The sequence below is a fragment of the Pleuronectes platessa genome, chromosome 7, assembly GCF_947347685.1.
Source record: "Pleuronectes platessa chromosome 7, fPlePla1.1, whole genome shotgun sequence".
Lineage (NCBI taxonomy): Eukaryota > Metazoa > Chordata > Actinopteri > Pleuronectiformes > Pleuronectidae > Pleuronectes > Pleuronectes platessa.
Window position 1 is genome coordinate 10204921 of NC_070632.1, and position 22078 is coordinate 10226998.

The window sequence follows — 22078 nt, forward strand, 5'->3', positions numbered from 1 at the left end:
AGATGTAATATAGGTCTGGAATGAGGTGGACAGACTGAAAGATGTAATGTGAGATATTGTCTATTTCCGCTGCTTCTTCCGCCGCCTCTAGTCTGTGTCAGTGTGTAACCGACTCTCTCTGGTCCTGCCTAAGCCCTCTTTGAAGCGGTTAAAGCCACCGCTGCTTGCAGAGGAGAGAGGGAAAGGTGAGTGCAATATGTCGGGGAGGTGGAAGAGGAGAGAGGGATGTGCAGGGCCAAAGCGTGAAGAGAAGACCTGACCATTCCTGGCCTTGCATTATGTATCAATGCTGCACATTTTGCCCAATCGAACAGCAGCCTGACAGTTTTTACGCCGTCAAAACTTCATGTGAACTCACTGTTCTTACTGTGTAGGCAAGTCTGGCATCAATCAAATTCTGCCAATACTCACTTCATGACATGATTTCTTTCAATAAGCTTTTCCGTCTCCCTCTTCCACTTGCCTTTCTTACAGCATGTAATAGCTATGTGACCCCAAGTGGATCTGGGTGTCAAACCATCCCCTTTGCTGCTCCTGTCCTCTCATGCATGGCAGTCTGTGTAACATAACTCATATGAGGGCCCCTGTAACAGTGTTGCGTTTTGATCTGCTAGAATAACTCTGCGTATGTTCTCCTTGTCTCAGGTCCTCTGCAGAGCTCCAATCAATCACTCTGCTTGGCTGTCTGACTGAACGAAGCCAGGATCAATGTCGCATGCACACACATACTGACTCTGAAACACATGGCTCAGGGCCTGGGCTCACAGATCACTGCAAGACATCATGCCTGTCTACTGCATGACAGGTAGACCCGGAGTCAATGGGGGAGAGTTTCCCAACGAAAAGATAGACTTGCGGAAACGAGAGATGGAAAGAAGAGAGGAAAGAGGGGAGAAAGGGGCTGAGTCAGAGGGTCACGGAGAAAGGAGCAGATACTTGATCAAAGTAAATTTTAGCTGATAAGTCCATCCATCATGTTGATGATACGTTTAATTTATAGTGACAGCGTGCGGAGTGAAATGAGTTTTCAGTGAGTGAGGCTGTCATGTTTGACAATACACATTAAGTCTGATCTATCAGTTTGTGGGGAGAACCAGCCAATGTAGTGGCTTCAACAGCGTGACTGGAGTTGAAGAGTAGTTCGATTGGACGGGGTAGTTTCAGGATATTACCGCTTAAACTCCATCAGTGTGACTTTAATATGACTTAACTGTGAATGGCAACTGTGCAACACGTTTTCTCAGGGGGGAATGATTTGCATTACGGTACTTTGTATGGAGCATTTATGTTCCCATTATGCATTAGAGCAGGGTGTCATCAAAATGTACCTGTTATACTCACACAAACACACACTATATTCAGTGTATAATATAACATTACAGATGCCACAATAGTGTGGTGCTGTGGATCAACTTTAAAAAAATTAAACAATGTTGATGGTCCAGTTGACTGGAGGCTTAACTAGTTTAAGTGATTTCTACCTATATACGAATTTTATAGTAAGATCACTAATATTGGAAATGACGTCAACAGTCAACAATCAGTCACATATTACAAGTTCTGTAACTGATAAGATTACATTCCAATACATTTAGTGCTTTCTCCTTCTTACCCATTGTCCAAACTCATGAATGCATTAACATGTGTATCATGTTCTTCTTGAGGCTATTTTATAACTATGTATGTATTTAAACACTGTGCTTGACTGGAAAAGAAAAATAAATTTATTCCATCAAGCATTTATAATGAGAGTGAGCATTTGTTCCAAAGCAATGCACAGGTGATGGTTATTAATTAAAAGTTACAAATATTTCAATCCTATCGAAAGAAAAGCCTTATTTCGTCATCTGCTTCTGTTAAGACCCCGTAGATACATTCATACAAGAGCCTGTTCATATCGTTATATCAGTCAGACTCTAACTGATACCAGACAAGTCAACCTGCCGATCTCCTTGTCTTTACCTGTGAGACTCTGAAGACACGACAACAACGCGGGAGGGCGCTGAGCTGCGCAGCACGTCCTGTAGGCACTGGACAAGAAGGAAGTGGCCCAGGTGGCAGATCTGGAAGGTGGACTCCAGGCCATCCTCCGTCAGGCTCCAGGGTTGAGTGCACACTCCTGCATTACACACCAGGATGTGCAAGGGCCTGTGGTGGGAGGAGGGCAGAAAATAAAACGTGTTTGTTTATGGATTACAAGTGACAACAGAGAAGACTCGGCTGCAAATAAAAGAGGGTTTTCATACCACATAAGGCGGAAGAGAAGTGGAGGAGAGGCAACGGGGAGAAGAAACACAAAAAAAGAGGATGTAATAGTGAGAAGCCAAAGCAGAGGAAGCACACAGGGTGTCTTATTTCCGAGTGTGGTGGACTTTAGAGGTCTACAGAGACAGAGCATCAGTAACGCTGATATGATACAGAGGTTTTCAGTGCAACTCCCCATGGCTCGACAGGTACTGTAGATACTGAATACAGCTGGCTGCACTCCAAGAGCAACAACACATTGAAAAGCAATCTCAAACCGTTTCAACACACGAGGCTGGTGGAAGTAATGGGTGTTGATACAGGCTCTGTGTAACTACTGAGTACCAAAACCCACCAACAGATCGACTCAGAAAGGCTGAGCGGAAAAGACCAGATCAAAAGGAAACACACACACACACACACACACACACACACACACACACAGACACACACACACACACACACACACACACACACACACACACACACACACACACACACACACACACACACACACACACGAGCCATGATATAAAAAGCTACTGCCTTCACTCCGGACCCTGTGAAGCACACACACACAGTAACACAGACACACATCATATTTCCATTCTTGCAGGTTTTCGTGTGGGCGAGCGAGCGAGTAACTCTCCCTGCACGCGTGCCAGTGAATGGAGATTGCCTGATTGGTCAGGGCAGTGAGAGATCCTTGTCGGTGACAGCGTCGCTCCAGCGACTCGAAACCACAGTAACACAGCCGAACAATCCAAACACACCCCACCAATTTTTAATTTCTTCCATTAGAATTAATTATGAGGCCGAAGGCAATTTGTGTACCCTGTGTTTAAGACTGCCTACTGGATTAATTAAAAACTGGATGCTGGAAAATTAATGTGTGAATTGTTATGCCTTGCTATAATGAGCCATCCCATGCTATTACATAGGAGTGTACTGTACGATCACCTTCAGGCCTCCAAACACACAAGGTTCATTAAAGAGCACATACCTACTTACAAGTCAACTTAAAGAATGCTGACCTGAGCACATTTTTCAACAGAGCACACACCAGCAGCAAGATATTTTATTTTCACCCAAAATACAACTAGGTAAGGAAACTTGATTTAAAGGCTCCGTAGAAAAACACAAGTAAATGACCTTTGTGACCTGGAGTCAAATTCAATTAGATAAGATATAAGAGCAAAACACCAGAGCTCCTGTGATGTCTACGCAGAGCATGAAAGAATGAGGAGGGAAGGGAAGATTGTTTTTTCCTTTTGCATTTCAAGACTGAGTCAAATTAAATCGAAAGGAGCTATTTGTTTTGCATTTTAAGAATAAAGTTCCAATATGGAGAATAACGTCAACTCCTCTGGTTCATCAAATCCTGTTAGAGGAGCGACTCTTTCTGAACAGATTACGTTTTTGGCCCAATCTCTTCACACTGATTACCACACTGTGTTAATAAGCTAAAAGAAAATGAATGTCCTTGTTACTAAAATTGATTCAGAAGAGCAATTTCACAACTTCATCTGCACAAAGTATTTTGTAGAGGTTGGCAAACATTAGTAGTTTGATACCTAAATATATAAAGTTTTAAATATTAGGTTTATTCCTTTTTTATTAACATGTAAAAAAAATCTCTTGCTTGGGCCTAATAATTTTATGTAGAAAAGCTCTAAAAATGCTCTCAGCTTAAATACTGATGCCTTTCACTGCTAGAATCGTTCTAACACAAGATAGAAACTTTAACTTTGGTGTGTTGTTTTAAACCTGTAATTATATTTCTGTAACTCTGTGCAAAGCATTATAATGTAGGGGAGGGTTATTGCAAAAACAGCTCATTTTAAACCTTTGGAAGTGAGACACTGCGCCTCAACTTAAAACCTGGTTGACTCAACTTCAATATTACATATAGAAAGAATTACATACAGGATGATGGACACTCTTCATAAATATTTTTGATATATGGCAGCCGTTTCTTCATCATCTCGCTCAGCCTAACTGAGTTTCATGGCCAGGAAAAAAAAAAGCTGTGCCTTCCACCTCGGATGCTTGTGTTAAGACTTAAAGTAACAATGATGAACAATGCTGTTGTTTTATTTCATCGAAATACGCCCTGGCTTTTTTTTCTATGTTTTTGTGTCATGTTGTCAAAGAAAATGTCATTAAATATGCTTGTCCATATATCGATAACAGTTTGCAGCATTTAAATGTGCATTGCTTCCTTTGTTAAATGATAAATTGTCTGTATTTATAAAGCGCTTTTTCTAGTTCTGATGACCACTCAAAGCACTTTAAAGTACAGCTTTACATTCACCCACTCATACAGTGCATATATGTGTAGCACTTTCTCTATGAGAAGAGGCAATTTGAGGTTCAGTATCTTGCCCAATGACCCTTTGGCATGCAGACGAGGGAAGACTTGGATCAAACTGCCAACCCTCTGGTTAGATTACGACCGCTCTAACCCCTGAGTCACATCCACAGACACTGGCAACAGGCTAAAGAAAATAAAGTATGTCACTAAGTAAGTATTTCACATATTTGCGATGAAAAACTCTAATAACCAACTTTCCTCTGGCCGGCAGAGCGATTTCCCCCACGCAGCTCCGATGGGCCTCTGGTGAGTCTGCTTGTAATGTAAAAGGCCTGTTAATTCAACTGCCCACCAGTTAGTCCCTCTCTCATAAGCACAGGTCTAATGAATGTCTTTAATAGGCCTATTGCTGCGTACCACAGTCCCACTCTCCACATTAAGACCTCACACAACACTGTGTGCACTGTGCAATCTCAGCGCTGGTCAAACGAGGGTGTTAACTACCAAACTGGGAGACATCAGTTTATATATTTACTTTAAATAACCCCCCTGGGTATGACCCCTGACCTCTATGATAATGTGGGCCAGCAGAAGATATTGCCTGTGTGAGCTGGGCTCGGACTCCTGGTCATTAACACCGCACTATATTGGCAACAGGAAAACTGGCACAGACAACACACGGATACAGTAGATATGTGTACAACACTCATCCCGGTCAATATGCAAACAAAGTGTGCAAAGACACACAACACTTCGACAGTGTTACAGCATCACCAGAACAACAAACGGAAGAAACAGTAGACTGATGCTGTCTGGCCTGTGCAGTCCATCCGTTACACACAATATGCTTGAAATGAGAACATGATAAATGCAGCTTGAAAATAAACTGCACGTGTTAATTACTAACCGTTCAGTAGAAATTGTATTAAGAGCACTCTGTCAGCACTGTCCTCCATCAATTACATCCCAATGAAATTGCACTGCATTCAACAATATCAATATCCAGGTAATTTCATTTCAAAGGACAGGCAATTAAAGCAGAATTGGGGTCAATGGAACACAGAGCAGCGTGAAAGCCACTGACTAAAGCACTTAAAAGCAGGGGAGTAAGAAACGAGAGAACGGACAAAAAGGAATTCTGATTACATTTCACCTGTCAATGACACACTGCAGGAGCATTATTGTGCGTGTGTGTATGACTGCGGGTGTCTGTTTGTCTTTGTGTTTACAAAACTATGTGTGTGCGCTTCTGTACACAGAATTGTCTGTGTGTTTCCATGCATGTATGCACATATATGTGCGTGTCGTGTGCGCACTCCTGGGTGTGTTATGCCTGAAGACATACGAGCAGTAATAGAGTGGTGGTAGACTCAGACAGCTGCCCAGTGCCATTCACAGCTCAGAGCTCCCAGCCTCCACTCTGCTCTGTTCGCCTTCTGATGAGAATTAATGTACTCTGACGTCCCCTGGGACTCCCCCACTCCCCCCTAACAGCAGAGCTAATGAAGAAATACAACCTTGCCAAAATACTGAGGTGGAGAGAGAGAGAGCGACACAGACAGAGAAAGACTGAGACAACACCAGAGAGGGAGAAACAGAGGTAGATAAACAAAGGGGAAACAAAAATGGAATGCAGAAGAGAAAACCAGGAGAGTCATTTTGGGGCCAGCAGGGTTAAAGAGAGGTGGACGTACAGTACTTCATTGGATGGGAGAGAATCATGTAAGATATGGGAGGGAACTGTAGGACGGGGGGGGGGGGGGGGGGGGGGGGGGGGTGAGGGAAGCCACCATGAGGTTTGGCTCTGACCCAAGACACGTGTCCTGGATGGCCATACCCTGCCCCAGGGCTGCTACAGGCGATGACTGCCCTGCCTCTCCCCAAGGGGCTCCCCTGACACCACGTACACACACACAAACATGCACGTATGCACAAACACACGGACACACACATAAACACACACATAGATGAACAGTATGGATGACAGAATACATGACCCCAAAATAGCAACTGTGCGATCGGCCACAAGACACATGCTGTAAAAGCTGACCACCACAAAATAAGTGCCATAAAGTCTGGCAGTCTGTTAATCAATGTCAAGCAAATCGACACAAATACACACACGGGCTCCTGGGGCCTTCTCCATATGGTGTCCATCAGTAACAGTTGCGTCAGGGTGTCCATTAAATACGGTATACAGGAAGTTATCATGATACAGTGATCAGCTCGAATGAAAGACCCTGCCCATTAATTTTTTATTTACCTTATTGTCGTTTCTTTCTTAGATGGAGGTAAACTGAAAAAAATCCTGCCGTGCAATAATGGGACTGATGGCTACTTAAAGTTTGTCCTGATTTGTTAGGTGGGCACGCTGCCATACATTTAATTCAAAAACCATTCCAAGATCAGCTCTGCCCTGTCTCCTCACAGTGGAGACTCACCTTTCTTTTGATGGTGTTTTAGTTTAAAAAAATACAAAAGGACACCAGGAACCAGTCCAACCCACACAACTGCAACACTGGAGAGCGTCAATTTCAATCTCCAGTGCATCTTGGCAATGAGCACTGCTCAGATTTTCTGCAATGTTTTAAAATCGAAGGTCAACCAAAATTAACTTTTACCCCCCCTCAAATACAGCATTATTGGGGAAACCTTTTACAAATGTTGCCCATTCCACCAGGAATATAGAAGCTGTAACTCCTCTCACTGATGCTACCAAAACTTGTGCCAAAAATATCAAGCATCTCAAAAAATATTAGGAAGGACGTTAAACCCAGCTAAGAAAATTCATTCTATGGTTTATACTCACAGCTTCTTGGCCTTGAACGACTCAGCAAACTCGCGGACACTGCGGAGAGAGGCCAGGTCGCACATCATGGCTTCCACTCGTGCTCTGTGCTGTTGAGACAGAATACACAGAAGTATGATTGTTAGACAAAACAGCAAATTAAAAGGGACCATTATTCAGGACTTTGCCATAATTAAGTCATCCCCTTGAGCAAAGCACAGGTTAAATGGTAAAAGAAGGAATAATGTCTCTAACGACTCTTTTAAAATGCAGTGTAAGGTCTCCCACGGACATTTGTGGCAACATTGTGATTTTGGGCCATATTAACGCACATTTAGTTGAGTACTTCTATACTCTGGTAGAGGTGAGTTGAGAAGAGTGCTGACACATGATCACAGTCCTGTAAGACTCCTACAGAACTCCATGGATTTTGACAGCGTGTTCTCAGCACGTGTTTGTGTGCGTGTGTGTGGCTCCTCTTAGACCATATGTTGGGAGACAGGGTGAGGATGGGAGAAGAGTGGAGAAAGATAAATGACTTAAGAAGTTAATGCATAGCTGCATTTACACAGGGAGGAAGACAGGCTAAATATTCATCATTCCCTCCATCCTACTGTACCAGTCTCCAGCAGGGCGGAGGCCTGAAGGAGCATATCTGTTTGATAACAACTTTAAAAAAAAAAAATTCTGTGTTGGAGCGTGTCAACTTGCACTATCTCCCTGCCTTCCTGTCTGTATTTCCTGTATCCTCATCTCGCCTTTCTATACATCTTTACCAGAACAAGGCCCCCTAACCCGACAATCCAGGTTCAATCTCACTTCAACACACACGCTCACATGGGGCCTTGGTGTGTGTTAGCACAAGTGTGTGCACTGGGAATCATGGTGGAGCGTGTTCGGATCAGACTAACGCTCCATTAGACTCATCACTCATGCTGGAAAAGGGAAACGGAATGAGATATTTCTCCCAGGACCCCCCGCTGGGCTCAGGCTGCAGGAGCTGCAGGTATTCCTGATGCTACATCTCCCCTCCGTCCTGCTCGCCATCCCAGAGGAACACTGTCAGCTCACATTACACCCCGGAAGAGCGTTCAACGTTCTGCTCTCCATCCGCCACCTCCGCCACCTCCGCCACGGCTGCTGCTGCAGCTCCCCTGTCAGCCTTTCCCACTGATCTGCTCTCCAGTCTGGGGGCGTCATATGGGAATGTCTTTCCTCTGCGTGTCTGTCTTCACGCAGCTAAGTGTACATGACACCCACAGCAAGGACGCTCCATGGAGCAGTGAGCACAAAGAAAACAAGAAAGGGTTAAGAGCACCTTCTGATGGAAATGTGATTCTTCAGGCATTTTACAGACACCTTAACTGCCCCGGGGTGTATTTATACATGCATACACAGGCACACGCACGCCAATACACACACAACAAATTCAGTGTTGTGACTCAAGGGTAAAACCGTGCCATCACACCATTATCTATGCCTGAATTATTCTCTTGATGCTACTCTATACCATTATATGGATGCTATTACAAAGCATTAAAGGGCTGATTATGGCTATTACAGATATGATTATAGGGTACCTGCTTATATGATCTGCACACAGCAGTAATCACAGGTGAGAGGAGACAACTGTCTAATTTAACGACATGTACACGCAATTTGCATTTACACTCCTATGGCCACTTTTACACCAAATGTAATCACAGAAATGCCGGGGAAATGTAAAAGGCGTTTGCTGTAAAACAAATATTTGGTTTGCTGAGTATTCACACAAGTGTAAGAGGAAGAAGAGAAATTAGGAAACTTTGCGTGGTGCCTCTGGTTTTAGAAATGGAGAATTCAATTATACAGTGAGAAAATGAAAGATTAATCCCAAACAAGGTCAGAGCACGCAGCAGTGTGATCATTAACAGGTCAGGATAGGGTCTCCTCAACAGGGTAGCCCTCAATGTTTGTATGACCAGCAGAGAAGATGAGAGCAGGTGTCAGCATGACGAACACATATCCCCTTCTCCAGAGACGCGGGGGGGAAAGGGAAGGAGAGATGGAGAAATGGCAGACCAGAGGGAGGATAGAGGGGGGCTGAGGGGGGCCACTGGAGCAAATCCAGCAGGGAGAAGGTGAGCAGCCTGCCTGCCCGCCTGTCTGTCCACCTACCCTCCCCCCGCAGATTGAAGTCTTGCGAAGAAAATAAAGTTTATTGCCTGGAAAGAGGGGGGAAAAAGCATGTAAAAAGCATTAAAGCGATGGAGGTGAACAATTAGACAGATGGCCAGGTTTTGGAAGGAGAGGAGGAAAAAAGGGATAGAAAGAGAGAGGGAGAATGCACGGACGCAATCGTTCAGGGTTTTTATGAGGACCCTGACAACTCCTCGTCTCTTCAAGGGCGAAGGAAAAGTGAGAGGCAGCAAAGCCTCTCTGGTTAACTCTGGAGTAATTGCTGAGTGTGCAACACCACAGAGTGCGGCTTGGGGTGACAGAGCTAACTGCCCCAAGCTAGGCACAACCTATCACTCCCTCTTAAAGCAAACGGCTAATTATGAATGAAACACATGCGTAAACAGGCGTCACAGCTTGAAAACTAGAAATTAGGACAACTGCGTCTGTTTCGCGGACTGCAGCTCCGCAAAGGAGCCTCACGGTTGAGGCCGAAAGCAGCAAGGTCACCACGATGATAATACGGGCATCAGATCCCTCAGCCCTCCACTCCTGCCGCCACCTCTCACATTCCATCCCCCCCCCCACACACACACTTCTTGCCCGTCAGCCAAAGAGAACAGCTGTAACATGACAATGACCTTAATGACTTTCAGGAAGCAAAGAAGGAGGGAGGGGATAAAAGTGCCACTTGAGTCGGTCGGCCTCTGCAGAGGCTCTCCTCATCTCTCCTGGTGTTTTCCACGTGTGTCGGGGGATGACATGTGGTCACTGCTGTGGATAAAGACAGAGACGGAGGACGGAGGTGGACGAGCACTAATACAATTATAACTTGGGCCATCCAATCCAATAAAATGAAGAGGTATTAGCGCAGGGGGAGCCCCATTCTGTTCAATAAGACACTGGAGCACTCTAGTAACTCCGAAAACACACATGTGTAGGCATACTGGCACATGTGCACTCACAGGTACACACACTTTGCTGACCCCTTTAATAGCACAGCAGCCACCCCTAATGGACGCAAGCAAGTGGAACCGCCAAATAATACACTGTCTTAATGCACTAGGCTCAATCTCATCCATCGCTCCCCTTATCCTCCTCTGCCTTCCCCCTCACACTTTAACCCCTTTTTCTTATCTTCCCTCACCTCACGCCACCCCCTCACCACCTCAACTCCCCTTATAGATCACAAATGCAGGGACAACACTTAAGAAATCAAAAGTACCCCCCATAGATTTGAAACACTTAGCCTGCGGACCTCGCTGAACAACTCAGGTGTGGAGAAGGATGGTGTAAGAGTGAGTGGGGCAAGACAAAAATTATTATTTCAATATTTTAGTGTGGTTTCTATTACTCCCTATGAATATATAATATCAATTTAAAGCAATGGTATTATTCTACAGCAGTATTTTTTACAAGCAGGTGCGGAGGTAAGATGTTGTAATGGCGGTGAAAGTGGATGAGCAGGGGAGACACCATGTGAAAAGGGCACCTTATAAAAGCAATTAGAGAAATGACTTTGAGCCCCTCTTCTTGCTCTGTAGATTAGAACAGGCCTCGGAGGGAGGAACACAGAGGAACCCGGATCTCCATGACCTTGTCCGCAACACGCCACACTAAATTGGTCATCAGCTTTTAAGACTGTATTTTATCATAGATATATATTTTTAGCGAAAAGAAAAAGAGAGAGGGAAGGTTGGGGGGGCGCTAGTGTGGAACATGCTGGTCATATATCATCCTGTCACAATTATGACGTTTGTTCATAAATACCAACCAATCTCCTCTCCACCTGGCTAAGTCACATGGGCTTGTGCTTATGCACGCGCCATACACCAACAAAGAAATATGGACACGCACCACATGCGGTGGAGCGCACACGCAAGCCGCAAATAAAGAAACGGACACATCTGGCTTGGTGCCCTACCACAGATCTGAGAACTGACCTCCATACACAGACAAAGAGACTGAGCGCACACTCAGGAAACACACATTCATACACATCTCACACACACATGAATAAAGACGCTCTGCACATTACAAACACAAACACACACGCACACACAAACAAACAAATGCCTGCGCACATACACACCCACTTACCCACTGACATGGACACACCGCAATTAATAGGGAGGCAGGTCTCTGGTGAGGAAGAGAAAGTGCCTGTTCAGCACATACAGGCAGAATATGCAATTTCCTCCAGTTAAGTCTGTATTAAATTGATTTCTTCTTTCTCTGACACGGACTGGGTTTTTCCCCCCCTAATGAAAGCTGGATAATCTACAGGTTTTCCCTTTCCTGAAATCAGGTTACAAATCAAGCAATTGAAGGGGCAGATATGGGAAAGGTGAAGGAAGGACATGGGATGATTTTCCAGATGAGAAACATGGAGAATGAAGCACATACGTGCTGATACTTTTAACACGGACATCGGGGCCACCACACACACACGCACACAAACGCACACACATACTCCCAATCACATACTCACACAAAAAAGTTTAGGCCAGACCTCAGTTAAATACTTGCTGACATTTCCATTCAGTGACGTACTAAGGCTACTGCAGGACCATGATAGTAAACACAGCCTTGATGACTGTAATGAATGAAACACATTAATTAGTAGGCACTTACATCAGTTAATCACTCCCTGAGACCTGACAAGAAGCCGTGACGTTCCACAGAAACACTGAACATGCTGACAAAAAAAACCCCACAAAGACGGACGGAGGACTTACAGCGAACAAAAGGGCAAAATGATTACAGAGAACTAGTGGAAGTATTAATTTCCCTCAGTAATTCCAACTCTTCTATTAAAAAACAGCTTAAGCAAATGTATCAGTAAGTATTAGCAGTTATATGTACTTTAAAAAAACAAAGAGCAATGACTATGCAGACCAACCGGCAGTGTTAGATAATTATTATATATTACAGGATTATTAATCTGATGTATTAACATGTAAGCAGAATTTTAATGTTATAGCTGGCTGAGGTGAAGCGATTTTAAGTACTGCTGAGTAATTTAATTTACTGTATAGCGATGCATTATATTTTATATGGTCATTATGGGTTTTCAAATTCTTAATCTGCAATGTAACTATTAACTTTAACTATCAAATAAATTTAGTCAAGTAAAAAGTGTGATACTTCCCTGTAGTGTAGAGGAGTAGAAGTATATAGTATACAGTAGCATCAAATAGAAAAACTAGCGACAAGAACAGTAAAGTAAAAAAAAGTGTGTACTAGTACCAACCCCAACATATGTTTTTGAGCAAACACTAAAACTAACAAAGGTTCAATCAATAGGAAATTATCATTAAAAAGTCATAATAATATTACCAATTAGGGTTTTTTGAATATTTTTCATATAACTATATTTTTATATATATAGATAGATATAACTATATTTATATCTATATATATACGATTAAATAAAAATCATGAGACTAAGACTACACAAAACTCTCCTCCTTGGAAAAATTGTGAGAGCAATTCATATTATTTATTGTTATATGTTAGGTGTTAAATTTCCACCAAAATCAAACAAATTGTGTATTTGCTTGATTTCCCAAAATTGAATGAAAAATGTTTCAATATTGAACAATATCGAGGTTGTTGCCAAAAAGAAAAAAAAAATATCTTGGGCAGAATATTTTAAGGAGCGTTGATACATGAAGATGTGTGTGAGCCAGACTGCACACTAAAGAAAGTGCATCTAGATCTTACTTAAAGAGTTGTAATCAAACCTATTATGTAAATAATAATTTCTTTACCTTACAGAAGAGCGACAGACGGGTAAGAGAGAAAAATAAGGACAGCAAAAGGGAGAGAGAGAGACAGACAGAGGGAGAGAGAGAGACAGAGATGGGAAATGAAAAGGACAGGGCGGTCATCATAATTGCAGAGTTTGCTTTTCGGATGCAGACAGACCAGGGCCATGGGGCCTGAGGCACATATCAGATTCCACACAAACACACACTTATACACACAAGCACATACAGACTTACACATGCATCCACATAAAGCGAAACACTCACACACACACCAACAACATATTCTGCAGCCAGCCTGCGTGAGTGTTTTTGCATTAAGGCAAAGGACAGCCGATGGGTGCATTTGTTCTCCATAAGAGATAAAGTGTGAAGTGAGATGGCAACATTCACCTTTCAAACCTAACAATGTTATATTATAAACCTGCTTTCTGTCATGCTGTATATCAGTGGGTGTGTGTGTGTGTGTGTATGTGTGTGTGTGTGTCCATTTCTGCCTCTGATCCACTTCTCCCCCTCTTCGTCCAGCGCGCAGCCTGATCAGATTTACATTAAAAAGTGATGGAGATTTAAATAATGTGTCTATGTTCTCAGAAAGACATCAAGAGATTTTCAACTTGCTTTCCTCTTCCTCTCTGTCTCTTCTTCTCCGTTTCCTCACCCTCTCTTTTCTCCTATCTCCCCCCTCATCTCACCCTCTCCATCTCCGCCAGATTCGCAGACAGTGCACATTTCCCTGCATGTCTTCAGTGTAACCGATACCCCTAACAACCAGGATTTTAATGCAATCCACATTGCCCCCTAATATTTCAGATCTCAGAATAAGCACTGGCAATTACATATTTACACCCAGCTTATTTTGCAATTCTGCACCGGGACTTTAGCGTCTATAGTGCGGTTAGATAACAATAAAGTCGGAGGAAACCCACCTAGACCCTGTGCACTTATACTGTATGTACAACTTTCTGTTTGGGAGTGTCAGCAAGAAAAGGGTAAATCTCTGAAGAACAAAATAATGTGTTCTTTTCAAGTGTGGCAGTACTGTGATTGCTTTATCTAAAGCTGCTAATTTTACATTGTTTAATTTCTCCTGAAACACTTGTGCCTTGTATCATCTCAGTATCCGCAGGGCTGGTAAAGTATCTCACAAACTTGCACACATTTACACATATGTACAAAGTGTGAACACACATCACTGTACAGAGATGGAGAATTCAGCCCCTTTGATTTGGTTACAAAAGCCCGTTTTTTGTCAGCTTTATATAAAAAAAAACATAAGCATAACATAATTGAAGAAGAAAAGAATCTGGCAATTAAGAAACATGGAGGCCTTTGATGTGAGTAAGTGTATAATAGGCCTTTTGATGAGGGAGTGTTTTACCCTCCGCAGGGTCTTGTATGCACTTTGATTAAAAGCTCTTTTGTTTAGCAATATTCTAAACTGCTCACCATTTTCCACTGTCACAATAGTTTAGCAAGAGATTGTGCCTTTTTTCCATCTCTCTGAGACACAGCATCATGTTCTCTCTGATATGGAATCACAGTAGTGATACTGAGTGAGTATTAGAAGAAGAACAAATGAATGACGGGAAGAGCAACCTGGATTCAAATATTTTACCAAAAGAAAATAAAGCAAGACAAGGCAAAAGGCCACCAGCGGCACTATCAGATATTAGCACTCGGAGAGCACACACCTCCGCCAAGGCCCAACAGTTCCCCCTTTAAAAAACAACACTTAAATTCACTAGATCCCTAATTTTATTTGGATCTGCATCGAATTGCACACATTCAAAAAAATAGATTTTTTTTTTGTCATCAAGATCCATGAATTATTCTCTGAAAAATCTACAAAATATGTTACAAATGCCTATCTTACAATTAAAAAAGATCCTGGATGGCCATCTGATCCAGATCCCCACTTAAATTCAATAAGTTCTCCACTCAACCATAACGCACCCGTCTACCAAATTTCCTGGTAATCTGTTAAGTAGTTTTTGTGTCTAACCAACAGACAGATGAAGCAAATTAAAACATAAGCTCCTTGGCGAAAGTAAACAATAATCATTATTAATACTGTTTTTCTTCTTCTTTATAGGAAGATACATTACCACAAACTGCACCTGTTCAAGCACCGTGTACATGATCTCCCCTGTCAGCTGATAAGGTCATGTGACTTTGCATCCTGTTACAGTGTGGCACAGATTTGAATAATAAGATTCTCATCTTGTCGCCCGATAATGGGCTGGAAAACTCTCGTTGAACAATGTAATAAATGCATCATAAGACCTCCGCACAGGTCAGAGGTCAGCAAGCCACCAACTGTCAATGGAGCGCCGGTCTGACAGAGAATAAATGATGCCTTGTAAACAAATTGAATTATCACTTTAATTCATGCAGTCTGATTCAATTTGCCCGGGAGAAGAGTCCTTCACAAGAGAGCGGAAGAGGGAAGGAATGACAGCGAGGAGGAAGGAAAGAAGATGGGGAGGAGACAGGCTGTGGACGGCGAGACGTGGACACACATCCTCTCCCTCCATCACTGCATCCCTCTACGTTTTTGGCTCCGCCGAAGGAGAGTAACTCCATTAAGGGTCCTGATCATCTCACAAGACTGTGCGCTGTCTTCCGAAGACGGCGAGTGCTCCTTTTGTCTCAGTTAAATGCAATAAGGTTGTGTTAAATTGAGTTGGGCTGAGCCACTAGGCCCTGGCCCAAACTGAGTGACAACAAGCAGGAGACAGATCTAAATCTTGTAAACTGAGGCAAAGGGTGAGTTTTGTCTGTTGCGTACGGGTTTTAAGAGCTTTAGATAATTGAGTAGGGAAAGAAAATGTACATAATGGTAAAAAACAGACTGAGCTCAATTAGGCAGCAGCTGGGGATTGAGGATGCTTAAATTTGAGGATATCTGTGCGCGGTTGTTGTGGTGGGCATATGGGAAAGCCCATCTCCTATGGTACACCCCATGAACCTAAAAAACCCTGAATGAAACATCAGTATTAAGTTTGGTCTATCACCTAAAGCTGCATTAGGTCTCTCCTCAGTTTGCTCCTTAATTCCATCAGAGTAATCTCACATTATTGCCCTCTAACAGTACCCTAAACGGAGAATAAAAAGTTTGCTCCCCTCTAGCAGTGTATTACCAGGAAACAACAGGCCCTCTCCTCATTAAGTTATAGATATAAATGCTCCAAAGCATGAAATTACCCCCGAGCCTCCCTTTCCAAATAACCTGGTTTGCAAACAAATGATCCGAGCACAAGCAGTAAAAGGCAGATTATTAAAATAATAGGAGGGATTTAAATTTGCATCCACAGAACAATTCAGCAAAGGACTGAGCAATTACTCCTCCCCCTCTCCCTCCGTTGTTCACTCCACCTTTCTACAAGCCCTCGTACTTTATTGTGTCCATCTGCTCCTCATAGGAAACAGAGGCAGACTGGGGCATCACCAGGTGTGTCTCTACATGTGTTAATATGATCAGCTACATGACAATTTGCACTTTCGTGGTAGTATCAAGTATTATTGTTTCCCTTCATCAAAACCAGTATCAATTTACATCCACCTGCTTCCTTACTCTACTCGGCCCCCACCCTTACGTCCTGGAAAAGAGAAATTCACGTCTTGCACTGTGATAAATATCAAACTTTATCCCAAGACAATAACAGTCTTTTCTCACAAGCTGGAGTAAATGGGGAGCGATGAGAGAGTGAGGTGAGAAGGAACGGACGAGGCAAAGGGTGCTCAGGTCTGCATTACCCCTGAGTTATGGCCTCCATTTGCATCTCAATCAGCCTCTTTGGAGAGCCCACCACCCTGGTAACACCCCATCACACTGCAGCCACCCCTGGTAATCAGGGAGATTTAGTGGGACTGGCAGCCTACCGTGGGCACCCCCTGGCTGGGGCTCGCAGCTCATTCCCAGCCCCTGGTCTTGCTAAGGGCCCTCTGGGCCACATCCAAACACAGGAGAATGGCAGCACTTAACAAGGCTGAGGAAGACCAAAATAGACGAGCAGCAGGAACGAGCCATAAAACAGAGGGAAAACAAAGCACCCGAGTGATTGTAATAGATGTTCCAGCATGGATGTCTGCATAGTGCTCTGTACTGTTGCCTCATTATAGCAGGTGGAAAAAAAAGAAAACAAATTTGAACTTGTGACCTGAGGTGAGAGCACTTAATCTCAGAGTTGATGATGGCAGTGATGCCAACCCACTGTTTCCCTGCAGTACAAACAGGCTCTCTGTAACATGTAATGGGAGTATGTACACGCACAAATACAAACATACACATGCACACACAGCTACATGGTGTGATTTGAAGATAGTGAATGCTCCACTTGAGAGTTGCCTCTCTAGTTAGCGCTGTCTCATGGCTGAACCCTGCTAAGGTATTATTACCTACACGCAGCCCTATTGATATTGTGACTCCAGCATCTGTTCACCTCCTTGTTACTGCCTGGACCACAGCACAGCTTCCTATCTGACTGTGTGCATGGCGTGTGTGTGTGTGTGTGTGTGTGTGTGTGTGTGTGTGTGTGTGTGTGTGTGTGTGTGTGTGTTTGTGTGTGTGTGTGTGTACTCTTTGTTTGCTTGTGTGTTTGTCCTGGACCTCTGGGGTAGAGAGTAGTCAGTGTGCACAGTAGAAGACAAGAGGCTGAGGAGGCTAATAGAGAAACACTCAACACACCAGGGGCCTAATCAACTGCGAAGGACATGTACCCACAGCTCCAAACCTCTCTCCAACACAGGCGCACTCTGGCCTTTCTTTCTCTCTCTCTAATCTCACTGATACTGTAAACTCCACACTGCCGGCACCAACGCAACATCTTTGTAAGTGAAGCTTGTAGAAAAACAACAATAAAAGGGCAGCCAAGAGCAAAAGACAAACTTTGCCAGCTCAGGTGAGCGGAGGGAAAGACTGAACAAAGGAGAAACAGGAGGAGGAGAGTGAGGACTGAAGAGAGGGAGAGATTCTGAATGAGGAGCTGAGTTTCAGTTATTAGGATCAAATATTAGTGGGAGGAAAAAAGACTGGGGAGTGGGCAACATTAATCAAAGTGTTCACCTAGTGGGCAGCCATATGGCAGATCAGCACGCCAACAGTGCAAACTTGCTGATCTTCAGTAACGGGGTGCAATTAATTCCACTGGCTGCATTCATCTCTCCCTCACACGCTGAAGGAAGGAGGGGGAGAAAAGAAGACGAGAGAACAGAGGAGGGCTTGTTGTGACTCTTTACTCTTCCTCTTTCTTCCTTTTTCTCTGGAAGCAGAGGAATCAAATGCGGGTGATGGATGAGGTGGACACAAGGGCCTCAGGTAGCTCCTGTGGCGATGGTGGGGAGAGTGATGGAGGGTGGGGCAAGAAAAAGTGGAGAAATTAGGAGGTTGAGAGATGAGGAGACAAAAGTGGGTAGAAGAGAAGTTTATTCTAAAGCAGCTTTCAGACCTGAACTGAACTCCGGATAATCTCCTGAAATTATCCAGAGTGGCTGTTTGTGAGAACAGAAATGTCCGAGCCATCCCCCAAGGAAAAACCCTTGAGAATATTACAAATATCTCAGGATGAAAAAAGAGGAGCCATATTGATAGAAGACAAAAACGACAACGTCAGATTTGAAAGAAAATGAGGTTTGAGAGCGTTAAGTGTCAAGGGCTGAAACCGGTGTCGATGTGATCTCCACAGTGGAATTAATACGTTACGTTGAGCCTCCTGCACACTGCATCCCACCTCAACTTAAAACTCCAGATTCTCCTGTGGTGTAAACTCGTCACAGAGTCCACACCCCATTGTCCGGACATTGTCTGGAGTTCATGTCTGATAATGGTTTAAGACTTGGCCACGATCATTTTAACTGGACCCTTAAAATCAATCTATTCATTTATGATTTGTTGTTTTCCTGAGCTTTTTATTCTTTTCATATTTATTGCAGAAATTAGTTCAAATTGGATATATGAAAATAATAATGAAAAGGTAACATTTTATTCCACACTATTCACAAACCAGCATAATGAGTTGAAGACATGCACAACACCACTGGTCAAACAACGAAGCCTCATACACTCTCTGTAAATCCTATAATCTGCGCCACATAATAGCCGTTTCTACACAAGGCTGTGCAAATCAAACATTCATTCTAATAATCAGCCCCTCCTCAAAAATAATGAAGAGCCACTAAAATCCTTTGAACGGTGGCAGAAACCTTTTGCAAAGTTTTCTAGTTTGCACAAACTTGCACAAAGTTTGTCCTCGCTGCAACCGAGTCAGACAAAAATGTGCAGATGATTCTCCAACCCTATCTCAGTGAATCTGAACCGAGGTTTCTATCAGCAAGATTAAACCAACAGTTAAAAAAAAAATTCTGATATCAATTCATTAAAATGTAAATTAAAATGAGCAGACATATTAATGATAAGTGACGTCATTCAAAATCAGGTCTTTTTCAGATGAATAGAAGAAGCTTTTTCTGAAGAAAAGATGGTTGAGATCTCACTAGAGCTGAAGTCAACCTATGAAATTCTTGTTTGACGAAAATTCTACCTATTCTTCACCCAATCATGGGAAAAAAAATCTGTGCATTATGTCTAATGAGCAAGTATGTTTTTTTTTCTGCTTCAGCTCTGATCGGTAGTGATGGAGACATGACGACATGAACACACTCAGGTCTTCTTCTTTATTTTGGCAGACTAGACTCTAACACTTCACCTTTACTGGCACAACACTGTGGAGCACATTGAATTCCCGGGCATTGCCACATAAATATCAATGAACAGTTGTGCTTATCGTTTTTGAAAACAACGCGCAACAATACATTTTCTTCATATTGTGCAAGATACAAACCTGGCAAGACAGTGGAGTGAGAGGGCTTCTAGAATTCCCCTGATAAGCCGGCAGAATAAAGTGAGCCTGACCACACACAAACACACACACACTCCTCACAGACCTCTTTTGGTTTTATGTAAAATTAGCTTCTCCCCTGGCTCTTAACACAAGCTCATCTCCATTAGCCGCAACCTAGTAAAACTGACTCCTGCAAATGAGTTGTGGATATGCACTCCCCTGGCCCTTTCATCTCTCCGATCCATTCAAATATACTGCATCTGCTATCCCGCGTCCATATCTCCGTAAGTTGGCCCATCCCATAGGCCTAGTCACCATACCACTCATACCAATATCATAAATGACTGTGGGGGAAGCCTTCATTAGGGCAGCGATGCCCCTCCACCCCTCTAATCAGGGCATTTTCCTTGAGCGTGTAGGGATGGTGCTTTATGGCCCAAATGGGGCTCTGTTAATGAGGGAGTATACTGTACATGTCTCCATTTCCTGTCTAGCCAGGTCGGCAGTTCCTGTATTTGGCCTTATTATGAACACAAGGCTTTTTAATGAGCTATGCTCCTCTTGGTCATTCATTAAACACCACATAGACATATAATAACAGAATAAATGAAAAGACACATGGAATTAATTACACTACACAAGCACAACGATCTTTCCAAACACTGTGATGTAGCCTTGCGGGTTATTACCAAGCTATTGAGATGGGAGGACATAAATTTCAAAGTGTCAAGAGAGATATTTACATGTCTTTGTTTCTTTCAAATGGGCGGGGGGGGGTATTCACTGCACTCCAAGCAACAAGAGTTTAAACCAGTATGGTGACAGTTGAATTATTGCAATGTCACAGTAAATTCTGTTAGAGCGTTCCCACAAACTCTCTGCTGTTTCACATTCTGCTCTCGGCTCGCTCTTTCTTCTCAATCCCCCTCTCTGCACCTATGATCTCTCAACATCCCTGTCTTTCCTTCGTTTCCATCATCCCCTCTTCGCTCCCAGGCCTCGTTGACATTAACCTGGAGCACTCACATTTTCCCATGGTTCTCCATGTTGCTCTCCACATGTCAGAGCGGGAGGCTTTATGGCCCACATCCATCAGCGTCACATGCCAGGATTTATGGGAGATGGAGTCCAAACCTGATCACTCTGAATCAGTCTTGCTGAAGCCGACCCCTGGGCCGCTGTGGGATGTAATGGATGAGCGTCCATGCCACACCACCCCCACATCACCCTGCTGCTGCCTTCAATGTCTTCACCTCACCCACACTCTGCACTCCCTCCCCTCTTCTCTTGTGATTTTAACTCCCCTCTGCCCATCGGTCCAGACCTCTGGCTTGCCCCAGCTGGCTCATCTTGGTCATTCATTCAAACCTAAAGGAGATTTGGTTACCAAAAGTTAATGAGGCAGACTCACTCAAGTACCCATACAGACATAAGCTCATCATTCATTGCTATGTGTTGGGTTTTATTTGGGCTAATTTATCATGACACTGTATTAATGGGCAGCAGTGCCCTTCAGAGGAGAGATGAGAGGCACCAATTAACTCTGTTCACCGTCCACTGCCACACACAGACCTGTAAGAATGACAAAGGTCTGTCAAGTTACTCCATCGTGTTGCAGCTCTCTGTGCCACATAGATCACCACTGTGACTGACAAGGAGGCAGAAGCTCAGTGGATGATCAAGTATATAGAGCTAATACATTTCCAAGACACTTGCACTGGAACTTTGTCCACATGCTTTCTAAAATACCAACAAGAGTAAAAAAAAAATCCTTCTGACCCAAAATACTTCAACTTACCAGTGCTATCACTGTCCAGTGTTCCATACTCACCTAATACATTCACTGTTTTACGGCTATAATATCGACACATGATTTACCACGACAGAATTCTTTGACAATTTAAGCTATGGGTTGATTTCTAATGGATACCGACAAAATTGGGTGACGTATATTTTGTCGACT

General features: G+C 43.4%; 1 protein-coding gene across 4 annotated transcripts in view; it reads right to left on the minus strand.

Moving 5' to 3' along the window:
* The window catches only part of wwox (WW domain containing oxidoreductase), a 125726-nt gene that overhangs the window by 81124 nt on the left and 22524 nt on the right, over positions 1-22078 (minus strand). For all 4 annotated transcript variants that reach the window (XM_053427054.1, XM_053427055.1, XM_053427052.1 and 1 more), the window contains 2 exons: positions 7368-7456; positions 1963-2148 (listed from right to left, as the gene is read on the minus strand). In XM_053427054.1, coding sequence (XP_053283029.1) covers positions 1963-2148; positions 7368-7456 — 275 coding nt within the window. The remainder of the gene's footprint in view (positions 1-1962; positions 2149-7367; positions 7457-22078) is intronic.